The 14,289-nt window shown below is 39.2% G+C and overlaps 1 protein-coding gene across 1 annotated transcript in view; it reads left to right on the top strand.

Moving 5' to 3' along the window:
* T3dh (Type III alcohol dehydrogenase) overlaps positions 1 to 14,024 on the top strand; it is a 29,909-nt gene extending 15,885 nt beyond the window's left edge. Inside the window, 3 exon segments of the mRNA XM_067132873.1 lie at positions 2,198 to 2,349; positions 5,121 to 5,242; positions 10,449 to 14,024. Coding sequence (XP_066988974.1) covers positions 2,198 to 2,349; positions 5,121 to 5,242; positions 10,449 to 10,532 — 358 coding nt within the window. The 3' untranslated portion in view covers positions 10,533 to 14,024.
* Positions 14,025 to 14,289: the final 265 nt, after the last annotated feature.

Consider the following 14,289-nt stretch of genomic DNA (forward strand, 5'->3'; position numbering starts at 1 on the left):
GATACACTGGCTCTTTCTGTTCACAATAACATTTTTTACTCTTTTTATCCACACACACCACACATCCTTATATCATTCTTGGTTTTAGTCTGACATCACTGATATCGCTGATTTGACTGTTTTTTCTTATTACTGGAATATTTTGTAATTTTTTTATTTCTATCCATTTCATATCACTTGTTTTAGTCTCCCCTTTTTCATCTATAGTTCTAAATGCCAAACACCAGCATTTTTTCCATTAATCTTGACATTGTTAAAGGTCACACATACCTGTAAAGGTAAACATTGCATTTTCTCGTATTTTAATCCAAGTTGATTGATATATACAGGAGAGTACAGTAGGTGATTATTTTCATAAATATATATTTTGTACCTTGATCTACAGTCCCCACAGTTTGACTTGGCACTATGGGTGCCATTTCAAGCCCAGAACCAAACCATAAAAAATCAAATTTGTAATATGCTTTGGGACTGATTCACTCAGTTTTTATGAATCCACTGTTCGTCAAAGGGATTGGAATTTTTCCCTTGCCACACTTTAAAAGGGTTGCCAGCAGTCACATGAAAGGTTGCTTCTTCAGTGGACAACCCTCTTTTCCACTCATTTAAACCTCATTCATTTTCTGGGTATCAGTTAAACCCAGCTTCCTTTTAGCAGGCACTTTCTTTAAATCCAGCTTCTTTTTTGCAGACACTTTCTTAAATCCAAGCCTCTTGTTCAAATAATACTGATTGGTAACAAACTGAGGGCCTACAAAGGAAATCAGGATTTTCCTTCTTAAGCTGCCTGGCACTAATGGTCAGATTTGCTGCATCCTCTCTCTTTGTGAGGTTAAGGGTCCTAGGGGTTACCAGGACTTGGCTCCCCCATGGTGTGCTTAGATACCTCCTTCCTCCCAGTACTTCTTGAGAAAGGTCAGTTTGTCCAAGGCTTCACACCAATCTGTCGGATAATTTAACCCGTCTTTAAACTCAACTTGAAGTACTCAATAACACAGACTATGCCATCATGTGATGTACTACTGTATAAGAACTTGCCATGTTGCACTGATTCATGGGAAGTATTTCCAACCAATATCTCTCAAGTTCAAACAGGCAAAATTTCATTCAAAGTCATTCATGCATTCTGCATGATTGTTTTCTGGCCTTGATTCTTCCCTTCTCCTATTGCATTTGAGAATATGGCTCATTTGTTATTTAATCAGTTAATTCCCAATCGGTTTTTCCCGTGGATTTTGAAAGCATTCTGATGCATGAAAATAGATGTGGGATAGCATCTATCCCAGGCTCTGCCAAAAATTTATTCAATTTGTCCTAAAGCATATAAAATTGTAAGAATATACTAAGTATTAGTATATTAATAGGTTAGTGTTCCATAAAAATTTCATTGTTCTAGTACTGATATTTTTTTTACTAATTTTTTTCATTTCCGTGTTGGGCTTCAAATTGCATAGTGCCAAGTCACTGCATATTCCAAGGTTTCATAAATATATACTTTCTGCATTCATGTTTCTGTTAAGGTCACAAATAGAAAGGACAAAATTTTTCCCCTTTTTCTTACGGAACTTGGTAGCAGGTGCCTTACGGGTTGGTGATTATCCATACTCAAGGGGACTGTAGATAGAATCTCTGATTTATAAGAATGAATGCCAGGCTTACATAGCTAAATTTATTATTAAATAAATGTAATTTAAGAGAGTTTTAAATTGTATTTGTTCTGTATATTGATTCTGCATAGGTTATGTATATGTAATATGTACAGTACTCAGTTTATTAATAACAAAAGATAAAGGAAATATCAAAATTATAACCATCTGACTGATGCAATTAGGCATACTGTGTATTAGTAATTTCTACTGCTCAGCAGTAAATGATACTGTTGAAGCTATATTTCCATGGAACCTCAAATGTACAATACTCTTGAAAAATTTTAAACTATAAGTAAGCTATAATGCCAGAGTACTCAAGGTTCGTTGAGTGTTTTTGTATAAGTGTGATAGAAGACATGATGGATATGGCAGTTTTTGCTGAGCTTAGCTTACCTTAACCATCATATTTTTTGCCAATTTGATTGCATTTTTTTATATGTGCATTTAATGGAAAAATTATACTTCCATGTTGGCACCATGAATAGACATATGTTCATTATATCTTTTCATAGAAAGTCAGTTTCAGTGTTATCTTGTTCTGTCATTAGGGTTGAGCATGCCATTATCCCTCATGGATTGTCAGTCGTCATGACAGCGCCAGCTGTGTTCCAGTTTACCTCGGGGATGAATCCTGAAAGGCATTTGGAAGCAGCAGAGATCCTCGGCAAAGATGTTACCAATGTCAAAAGGGAAGATGCTGGTAAGTGACAGGGTTATGGAGGCTGTTTTGATATTCATATATTACCAGCAAGTGGGTGAACACATGAACTGTTACTTGGGCTTTATTTTCGAATTTGCAGTAGCACTTTAAAGCTTACTTGTTCCTATGGGGATACAAACATCATGCCTTTCATATGTGGAGCATCCTCCTGCACATGCACTGGACCAGCCATGTACTGACTAACGAAAGGCGGTATCCAGGTGGAGATAGGCAAGAGGGGATACCCATTTTGACCCAACCGTGCCCATTGTCCTTCTGGCCGTAATATAATTCAGACATGCTTTTTGCCTTGTCTTTTTCCATGTGGTGGCTGTTTGCTTTTGTGTGAATTATTGTGCTTCAAGTACTAATTTTGTGTGTTTTTTCAGTGTTTTTATGCTTGTTGGTGCTTTGTAACAATGGAAAGCAGACAAGACCAATGCCACTTTGTGGATCATGGTCAGGTCAACCTTGTAATTGTTTTAAGTCACTTATTGCAGTAGATCTGCACACACTGTATTTCTTTCAGAGACATAGAGTACTCTTATGATTCCCCCTGTCCTGAATGTGCTGCATGGTCTTATCCACAATGGGAAGAGGAGGAGAAAGCCTTGAGAAGGACACTTCGCCCAGCTGAGACCTCATGCCGAGTCCTTCCAGGTTAGACTGCTCAACTCCTACCCGCTCAGGGTGGTCTTGCTCCTCTCCCAGGGCACATAGGGACTGATCCCTTTCTCAAAACAGATCTTCCTTCAAGCCCTTGCCTCAGCCAAGAGACTGGAGAGTCACATGGATTGTTATACCTCGTCTGGCACCCACAAGGGTGATGGTCTCTTTCTTTCTCTTGTATTCCAGAATTTGTGTCTTGAAACACAAAATCCTATAGATCCTAACTCTAGGTTTGAGAGTTTTTCAATTCCCTCCCTCCGGAAATTTGTTTTTGGGGAGCCAGACGAGATGTGGCTGGGCCTGCTTTGTATCCTAAAATGTGACTCAAGAAGGACAAAAAACCTCAGAGCATTGTGTGATCACCTTTTCATGAGTATGGGACATTGCAAGGAGGAGGTATCCAAGCTCACCATCTTATGGCAGCAGGAGGTGATCTCCGAAGCCAATGAGTCCCCCAATAGTACAGAAGACCTGCCATCTTGCCACAAGTTCTTCTGGAAGAACTTCTTGGCCCAACAGGTAATGAGGGTGGCAGTTTGGCACTGTCAAGACTACCTTTACCTCATTTAATTAAAGAATGTCACCCACAGGTCTTGTGACACCTTTTCAGTGAGGCCTGTGGTGTCTGCTTAAGTAGTGTAACTACCGGGAACCGTCCGTCTATCTCATGGCTCATTCGAGTGCTTGGTCAGTGTGCAACTTGTGAGGGGAAGAGGTGGTGTGAGCACCAACCTGTCCTCTCTCCCACAATCCATACTTGTAAACACTCATGCCATAGAATAAGTTGGACCCAAATGAGACCAAGTAGGTAAGTGACGCTGTGAGGCCTTGTTCTACTGATGTATCATCTTCATCGTTCAGCCCTCTTTTGTTGTGTACACTCAGTCTAGAATATTTATTTCCTCATCCATTAACTCCAGTCTTAAAGCTGACTGAATATGATTTACATAATTACTGAATTCTGTTATATTTTGTATTGTTTAACTGAACCTCAGCTTTGTCATGTCACATGATTCAAATTGCTGAATTTGTTTCTAACACCTTCAGTCTGCCTCCTCCAAGGATTAAATTAAAGGCGGTTAACCTGATCAGATTTCAGCCTTAGCTCTTTGCACCATAGTCTTTCTCTCTGTTGTAAGATAGCTTCTCTATTTCCTCTCTAGGTACTATATAGGACATTTTTTTTCCTTGTTTTGAGCAGGCACATAACATCACTACAACAATTTCTTCCCACTTTTACTATGTGGAGATCAGCTATCATTGAAATGGATGATTCAGTACCTTTGTATTTCCCATTTGACCAAGTTTTAGAATTTGCTTCATCTATTTGTTTCCTCAGATAGTGACAAATCTGTCATTGCCTTCATTGTTAAATCCCCCTTTTTCCTGTAACCCCATGGGGTATCTCCTACAATGTGCTTGCACTGGCACACTGTAGGTAGTAGTCGAGGATCTTTGTAACCTCCCTTGAACCTCGGCTACATCTGTTTCATTTGGTTTCTTCTTTGCTCACTCTTCAACTTTTTAACTTAACTCCCATTTACACCTTTCAGGCTAGCCCCTGCTTCTACAAATGTGAATCAGTGGTGATGTTCAATTCCATTATCATTATCATGGTCTAAACTAGGTGAAGTATTTAGTTTAGTGTGTTCCATTAGCTTCTAAGTAAAGAAAAAAAGGTGATGCAGATGTTCTTGGGGACCTAATCCCCTAATAAAACTGTAATCCTCTTTTGGAGTTACTTCTGGATTAAAATGCTAATATCTTCCAGTTAATATTAATCAAAACAAATTACTTACCTTTCTAATTATTAAAACTCAAAACTCAAAACTTTCCAAAAATGTTGACTATCTTTTTCTCTTTTAGGAATGTAATGTAATCTTTTTTGTACTATTTCAGACTTTCGTTTTATTTTATGTAAGTATATTTAACAGGTAGATTGATGTTGAATATAATAATTATTTACCAGATGTCTTCATTAGAAAATGACATTAAATAAATTATTTACCAGATGTCTTCATTAGAAAATGACATTAAATACTGTATTATTAACATAAGCACTGTTAACTAAAATACATAAGTAATTATATTTTCATCAATAGGTCTTGTGCTAGCAGATGTCCTTAGGGAATATATGCATACCATGAAGGTAGACAATGGTCTTGGAGCTCTTGGCTACACTGCAGATGATATTCCAGATTTAGTGAAAGGAACACTACCTCAAGTAAGTTTATTGAGTTTTGGAAACTAATATGTTACTAATACTTACATCTGTTTGCAATAATAGTGCTAGAATACAACATTAAAGGGTAAGCACATCACTTTTTTAATGTTTACATTAAAAAATAAATGAAAGTACGTGTATATGAGGAAACTAAATCCAGTGGGAAAACATGATTTAATTAGAGCTTCAAACTTGATATTGGGAATATTTCAAAAATGGGTGTGACAGTTTCATCTCTGAAAAAAGACATTGTTGTACATCTGGAAATTGATGACATCACTGCATGATACTGAAGGCAGTAAAAGTATGCAAATGCCATTGTGTTTTTGACAAATTTAGTAAACTGTTGCATTAAGGGTGCTTTCTGTGATGTCTGGAGAATGTAATATGAAAAAAGCCCTCCTTCTTTCTTGTATGATTATTTTTGTATGTTTACATGTGTCACTATCTACATACTCCATTCTTTGGTTACTAATTAAAGTTGAATAATAAAATTGTTTGGAAAATATCTTTACAGGCATACAATTAAATTTCTGAGTATACAAAATAAGACTTATTCAATATGGCTTGCAGATACAAGAAAGGAATCCATGTAATTATATAATTAATGAATGGGAAGCAAAAACTTTTATGAAAATTCATTTAGAGTTACCCAAGCCAGCTTGGGTATGATTGATTGAGAGGGATTACTGTTGAGGATATAATGGCTGTAAAAATCATTACAATATTGTAGATTTTATGAAATGTTGTAAGTGCATTTCCTAAAGGACAAAAGAGATTTATTTAGTAACCTAAAGTAAACTCATTGGATTTAGACTCAATTTTCAACTTATCATTATATGAATTCATTTCTTGTTTATAATAAGCTTTGTCAAATGTTTTGCATTTTTCAGAATTGTGCAGTGATGTCACACTCTTAGAAGATTAAATGCAAACATGCAAATCATAAATTTTAGACAGTGGATATATATATAGAGTTTTTTTATATATAATCTCAAAAATCTGAAAGGCACCCTAGGTACATTGTGCTTACCCTCTAAAGACTGAAGAAGATAGTAGAAGATAAGAGTAAGAAAAATGGTTGATGCCATGAAAATTTACTGAAGAGACTGTGTACAATAAAGAAAATATAAGAGAACAGCTTTGTAAACAGCTGTTACATTCTATATTTATCGATCTGCCAGAGGCATTCAAAAGCCTACCAAGTCAGTTATTTAATAGGAATTACTAAGGCAGAGGTAACCAGAAAATGTGACATTCCTCTACTTACAAACCTTCAAGTTACGAACTTTCAGATGTGAACAACTGTGATCGTAAATTAAAATTTGTTTGGAGTGTTCTGTCTGCCACCCGGAAGTTCAAATGTTGTATCTGCTTAGTTACAATTTTTGCTGCTACCCACGCTGAACAGCACTGTAGCTGATGCCAATACACTGTCCTAGATTCTTGAACCTATGCAAGTGGTAAGACATCTCTTGTGCTCTGATTTATTCTTGTGATTATCTTTCTTTCATGGCTAATGGCAAGCATAAGGCAAATCAAGATAGTGGCAGAGGTAAAAAGTGGCAAGCTATCTCAATGGAAACAAAAGTGGCAGTTATAATGAAATTAGAAGGTGGTCAAAAAATGGCTGAGGTAGCATGCCATTATAATAAGAATTGCTCAACTACTGGCACAATCTTTAAAACAAATATTGAATAATGGAACACGTAAAAAGTGCTGTGCCAATGCAGTCAACAATTATAAGTTAGGGAAATGGGAGGGTGTTAGAAGAATTTAAAAATCTTTTGGGTATCTGGATGGAACACCAGAGACAAAGGTGTGTACCACTTAGCCTCATGCCGATGCCGATTCAGTAAACAGCTAAAAGCCTTATTGATGACCTGAAGGCTAAGGCTGCTAGTCATGGATGGTTTCATCACTTCAAAAATTGGACTAACTTGCATTGCGTGTCCATTGCTGGTGAGGCAGTGAGCGCCGACAAAGCAGCAGCCAAAAAATTCCCTGAGATGCTCAAGGAAACAATTGATAATGAAGGTTATACCTCCCAGCAAGTTTTTAATATTGACAAGACAGGTCTGTTGTGGAAAAAAAATGCCAGACAAAACGTACATCAGCAGTAAAGAGAAGATGATGCCAGGATTTAAGGCGGTGAAGGATAGGCTAACTTTACTGCTGAGTGGCAACACATCAGGAGACTATATGCTAAAACCTCTCCTGGTGTATTGCACTGCAAATCTACAGGCACTCTAAAATGTCACAAAAAGTGCTCTACCCATAATCTTGTTGTCTAATAACAAATCCTGGAACATCTATAAGTCAAATCGACTTTTTGATATTCCTAAAGTCCATCAGGAAGCTGTTGACCTCTACCATCAAAGGGTATAGGTCGATGCTCAGCTCAGTCTTTAAGCACAGAGGAATGGGTCTGTCTTCTAATCAAGATTTCAGCGACTTTATCAAATCCCTCGATACATCTAAGAAAGAAAGTTCTTCCAACATCTCTTGGAACTTAGACCTTGTACTGAAATGGCTTTCAGGTCCTCAATTCGAACCTCTCCGTTTTGTTTCCCATAGGAATCTCACGAAAAATACTCAAAATCTTTTTAGTGGCTCTCGCTACTGCCAAATGTATTAGCGAGTTACAGGCAATAGACAAGAAAATGGGTTTTGCACAAGGGAACGCAGTTTGCTCTCTTTCTCTTGGTTTCCTCGCAAAGAACGAGGACCCTTCTAAACCCTGGCCTAGATCCTTCATCATCAAGAGCCTTATGGATATCTTAGGACCTGAGGAAGAAGAAAGACTCCTGTCCAGTGAGGTGTTTCAGGTACTACCTTCATAGGACAGAAAAGATTAGAGGACCTTCGAGTAACCTCTGGTGCTCTGTTAGAAACCCAGTTTGCCCACTCTCCAAAAATCTCATATCCTTTTTTCTGAGAGAGTTAATATTAGAAGCCCACTCTCAGATGCAGGAAGAAGCCTTTCTCTTACTTAAGGTTAAGACTCACGAAATTAGGGCAGTCGCAACTTCCATCGCTTTTAGACATAACTTGTCTCTTTTAGGACTTTTATCCATGGCTGGCATGGTGCTGGGAGAGGAAGCATAGGGAAACTCTCTGTTCCTTTGCTATCCATTTGCCTTGACTTAAGGATTTGAGTCGATGGGAAGCCTGGGGGTACATTGTACCTGGAGCACCCACCAGTTTCATTTTTTATTTTGTAATGGTTGGATTATGGTTTTAATTCTGTGGTGTAGGTGATAGTGTTGTTGCACTATTTTGCATTCTGGTCTTCACCCAGGGCAAGGGCATCCTTTTAAAACTTTGTCAGCATAGGGTTCCCACTAATGTAGGGGTAACCCTTGGCTGCACAACCACGTCCACTACAAGTTGAGAGAAGCACCCACTACCTACCTGCAGCAGCTCTCTCAACAGGTAAGGAAACAACAAACATTTATTCAATGTTAGCAACCTTTCTATTTCAGTCATTACTTATTTAATGCTTTGGAGTAGAATATGTCCATGCTCTTTCCCACATCCTAACAATGTGGAATCAGCTATGTAATTACTTGGTAAGTTACTTACAGTATATTAAAATGACATTTTTATGATAAAATAAAGTTTTATATATACTTACCAAAAGTAATTACACGATCAGAGCCTGCCCACCTCCCCTTGCATGGATATTAGAGCATGAAACGAACTGAGCTCTTTGCTAAGGTGTCTCCTTGAGTCCCAGATAGTGGGCGGGACCTTGTCACCTACACTCTAACGATTGTAGCGCCACTGTGTGAATTTTGAATTTTTAAACTGCCATAGGTTAGGGAACCAATATCTATGTAATTACGTGGTAAGTACATATAAAACTTTATTTTATCATAAAAATGTCATTTTTATGCCTTACATGCATATGAAGAGCTAGTTAATAAGAAATGGAGGAAAATTGTTACTGTGGGGAAGCTGCACAGCACAAAGACTCTAGACAGATGGCAATGATCTTAAAAGTCATGTCATCCATCCATACAGCCTCCAGAAGTGAACCTTGCAATGTGAGTCCCTTCTCTCTTTAGTGTGCTCATGCCAATCCATCAACTTGAGCTTAATGCTTTGGTAGGACTTCTCTAGAGAAAGCATCCTATATCTGCCCAACTCCACTAGTCAGAGATTGGTACTCTGACTACTTCATGAAGCATACCTACAGGAACAAAAGCTTTAAGGAACAACAGGAATGGAGGAAAATAACATCTGGTCAGCAAGTTAGAGGTTTAAGGCTTGGGACTAACATATATCCAGGGCATTCACTGGGTCTTCCAATCCATGGTTTTGTACAACATGACCAGGCACCATAGCAGGGCCAGAATCTGATGATGAGGAATGTGTCAGTGCCTGATGATGTCTCATCCAGGAAGATCAACTTCAAGGCGATTTCAGGCTTCGATCCTGAGGGCTTCAGGAATCCAGGAAGGACCTCTGATGGCCCCAGTAATGAGTAAGGTGAAGTTAGATGAGACTTCACCCTGATCTTGCTTTGAGAAGGTCTTCTACTGCTAACAGGCTCCAGAATGGTCGAATCGAAAAGACATGTTCTGGCAATCAGTCACCATCATCTGTTACAGGGCTGGTGCAGAGAAGGAGAATGAGGCACCCTCCATCAAGGCAGTCAAATATCCCTTTTTTTTTTTTTTTTTTTTTCTTGCAAAAGGTAAGACATTGACATGAGTTCACAAAGTATAAGCCCAAAAAAGCATAAGGAAACACCTGTGGAAGCCACCACAGAATGCATTTTGTCTGAGTATGAATTTCTGTTCTCACACACCAAAATCACATGACATATACGAGTTACACTCCTCCAACCCTCTCACCATCAAAAAGTCAGTCGGCTTATGGCATTTATTACAAGTTAGTCAGCTTACACAAAGTACAGAGTGACTTAATCTAGTTGAACAGTTGTCATTAGAAAAGAATTTTCCTTACTCCAGTGTTCAGTCCTCTCTCTATTCTTTGTTGAGGCAAGTTCCGTTAAATTCATAAAGCCTACTGCACTGAGAAAAGTGCAGGCAAGGAAAAAGCAGTTTCAGTGTGCTGTAGTTTAAGAGTGAAATTCTTTTGGTTAATTTGGGTAAAAATAAACCTTGTACAGTTGAATTCATTGCATATCCCGTTATAAATACATTCTTGATCACATTTTTTTTTTTTTTCATTTCAGCATCGAGTGACTAAGCTCGCACCACGTGAACAGAGTGAGGAGGATTTGGCATTACTTTTTGAAAATTCTATGATGGTGTACTAGAATTTTTTTTGGTATTGTTTTTATACTGAAGACGTCTTCAGAGATGTGGTAGGCATGTGCATATATAATTTTCTTATTGGGATACAATATAAAGTGGCACCTCAACACTACAGATGGTTGGATTCTTCCCCATTTTGTAAGTAACAAAACATTTTAAGTAACAAAGATTGGCGTGTAACCTACAAAACTTGCCTAGTCTATAGCGTACTAGTTGACCAACCCAGCATTGCCTGGGATAGGTCTGAATGACAAACAATAAACTTTCTCTCTCTCCCTCACTTCTTCCCCTCTTTCCCCTCCCTAACACCCCCCCCTACTCTCTCTCTCACTTTTTCCCTCTTTCTCCTCCCCAACACCCCCTCTGCTCTCTCTCTCACTTTTTCCCTCTTTCTCCTCCCTAACACCCCCTCTTGAAGTGCAGGTGACTGCAGTTCTGGTTGATGCCTTGAGGCAAGAAGTTATCTCTGGAGGGGAAGCGTGTAACATCACTCCAAGGAGATAGTTGTCATCTAACCATTAGGCTCAGACTTGTCTCTCTTCCCTGAAAGAGGAAGGGAAGCAACGGGGGTCCTTGTCAAAGACCAGGACCCCTTCAATCTGCATTGAAGGGAATGAAGAAGCAGCCACCCATGAAGAACCAGCCTCCTCGGTGACGAAGGTGACCAAGAACAGCTTGCAACTGCCGAGCTGGTTGCACCTGTTGAGATGAGGCCAACCTTGCTGTTGTATCTGGTAGCCTTGCAAATGCTTATTCTTGCTTGGGTGAGAGTTTGGACTTCTCAAGTCCATGCAACTCTCAGGCTGTGATCAAATCAAGAAGTCATACTGACCTAGAGACGCGGGAGAGGTCAGAAGCTCACAACAGAGATGGGCACAGAGCCGTCTGCTCTGAGGAGGTATGAAGTCTTCCCGGGAATGAAGCGGAGGAACTTGCAAAAGGATTGACGGGTGAGTATTCAGAAATACTTGTCCTTCAAACCCAATGAAGGAATCAAGCCTGACTCCTTGATAGTTGCAAATACAGAGCATGTTTCTATCTTGAACCGAGCCTGTTGAACATTTCAGGGAAGAAAGATCTAGGACTGGTTTCCAATTACCCGTCATTTTCTCTACAAGAGAGGGACGATTGTAGAAACCAGGAAGCGAATTGTACAATTAACACACTGTATTCATCCAGCACCACCTTTAATTTCCCCACAGGAAGATTTTTCAACGAGCCAGAATGAATTTGTGGACATGGACCGGACGGTTGATGAGGAGTGGTAGGAACTCGAAGGGAAGTTGATATCCTACTGAAGGACATCTACTACCCAGGTTTCAGCCATTGTAATATGATGCTTAAGCTACAGGTACTCCCCACCAGAGACCGCACATGGGGAGGGAAGCCATCTAGGTATCTTATTCTTTCTTACCCGTACCTCCTCTTCAGGGAAGGAAAGGTGTTTGAAAGGGAAACCTTCAATTGCTTCTGTAGTCCCAAAGGGTCCGAAGAACTTCATTCTATTGCAAAACTTGGTTGTACGATGGCCAGTGGCTGAGACCGATCTCAGAATGTATCATTCTGAGGGTGACTTGAAAGAGAAGAGGATCAGTCCTGGCTCTTGACATTTCTACCTGGCACACTTTGGGTTCAATGTGTACCCCCCATAAATGGATCGGTACTGTCGAGTCTCGAACGCTTCACTAAAATTTCCGACTCCAGTCGACACTACAACCGAGTCAAGAGAATTTGAGGGAACCAGAGAAGTAGGTGTAGAATACTTCGAGCTGATCTGAAGACTGAAGGTTTTATGGTAGGTGAAGGCCACGGACGATCTGTGGAAAGAGAAGACGACATCCTGGAGAACAGTTGTATATACAAGGCCATGAAAATATCTGCTAGAGCTACGAAGGGAAGACACTGCAACTGCACACTCGAGGAAGGTGGTCCAATTGTATGAGTCAAATATCAACAAAACACCTGAAGACGCATGGCCATGGGGCCTGTCAGAGGCATGGCCGTCCATAATGTTTACAGAAACTTAACTGTCATGGCCGTCCATAATGTTTACAGAAACTTAACTGTGATCGGAAATGTATGGCGGTCCGAAGAAACCTGTTCTGTGGAAACTGGAACTATCCCGACTCTGGAAGAGAATAGATTGCCAAAGTTGAGTAGGAACAACTTAACAAATACTCCTATCCTACCTGTGGAATGTCAAAATGTTCGTGGATAAACACGGCTGTGAAAGTTTGTTACTCATGCAACGACAGCTGTAAGGGTCTGGGAGAACGATCTCATTCATTTGGATGTAGTCGTTACCGAAAACAGACATTGGCTGCTCCAGGAGATTGCTGCAAAATTACAGACATGCGCAGGGAGGAATGTATAGATGTGCCCTGATCCCACCAAAAGATGAATGGGTGCTGTGCCCCAGATGTCCATGGAAGTGCCATTAATGCCCCTCACCCGACCGTGGAGGTAGAAGCACTCTCAGAAGAGCAATCGTTCGCCAGGGAACTCTCCATGAAACAACATGAAGGGGGTGGGGTTACAGATGTGTCAGCCAACCGTCCACACAAACGTGGTGGAGGGAAACGTTCTCTGAAGAGCAATCCATCCACTATAGAAACCTTCATGTGAACGTAGGGGAAAAAACTCTCAGAACAGCCATCCTGTTCTCCAAAGCTACGTGAGCATGGATGGGGGCCCGGGCCCGGACGTGCCTTGCCGTGGCAGCGTTCCTGAACAGGAATGTACAGGGATGAAGAAGCATCCACATAAACTGACCGTCACTAGGCTAAGAAGAAGAGGCTCCAAGTCCATGTCCATAGACAGGGGAGAGCATAAGGAGGAGATAAAATCAGTGAAAACAACCAACATTTGTAGAAGGGACATGACCATGCAACATCAGCACGGCCACGCTTATTTTCCTTGGAGAGCAAATCTTGCAAAGACATTTGGCAAAAGTGCAGCAGAGAGATAAAGTACTTTCATTTTTTAAGCATAGATTTAACAATTTACAGCAGGTACATTACATCATGTAACTATTATTGTACAGTACACCACAGTCAGAACTTTTAACATGAAAAAAATAACCAAAAATTGCAAAACTAAGAGCACAAAGGGTTTTTTTTTAGCCAGACTTAACAAAATATCCATCAATGAACAAAATCAGCATGAGAAAATATAACCACACATATTGCAAAATTAAAAGCATGAAAGTAATTTTTTTTCCAGACTTGATAAAACATCATTAAGGAACAAAATCCAGTAAGTTGAGGTGCCAGTTATTTCATATTACTGTATATTGAAATGAATGTACTTTCCTATGGTATTTGCATTAAAAACAATTACAGTATTGTACAGTATTTTTCATATTATTCTTGAAATTTTCAGTGTCTAGACTAGAACAATTTGCATTAAAAACAATTACAGTATTGTACAGTATTTTTCATATTGTTGAAATTTTCAGTGTCTAGACTAGAACAATGTAATAAAAATCAAAATCATTCAAACTTTTAATTTCCTTATCCTTTTATGCTTATAAAATTCATTCTGATAGCAATTCTAGAATATTAACTATTACTGTATAACTGACTTTGTGACTTTGCCTTCATTTATTTTATTTTTTACTCTATTTTATTGTTTACTCAGATATTTAAAAGACAGGTGTTACACCCTATTTATGAAAGACGTTTGAAACTTGTTGGTCAGATATGACATTGGTCTATCTTTTAATGTGGTTCAGTATGTTTAGGTGTACTTAATCGTATC

This window comes from Macrobrachium rosenbergii, chromosome 32 (genome assembly GCF_040412425.1).
Source record: "Macrobrachium rosenbergii isolate ZJJX-2024 chromosome 32, ASM4041242v1, whole genome shotgun sequence".
Lineage (NCBI taxonomy): Eukaryota > Metazoa > Arthropoda > Malacostraca > Decapoda > Palaemonidae > Macrobrachium > Macrobrachium rosenbergii.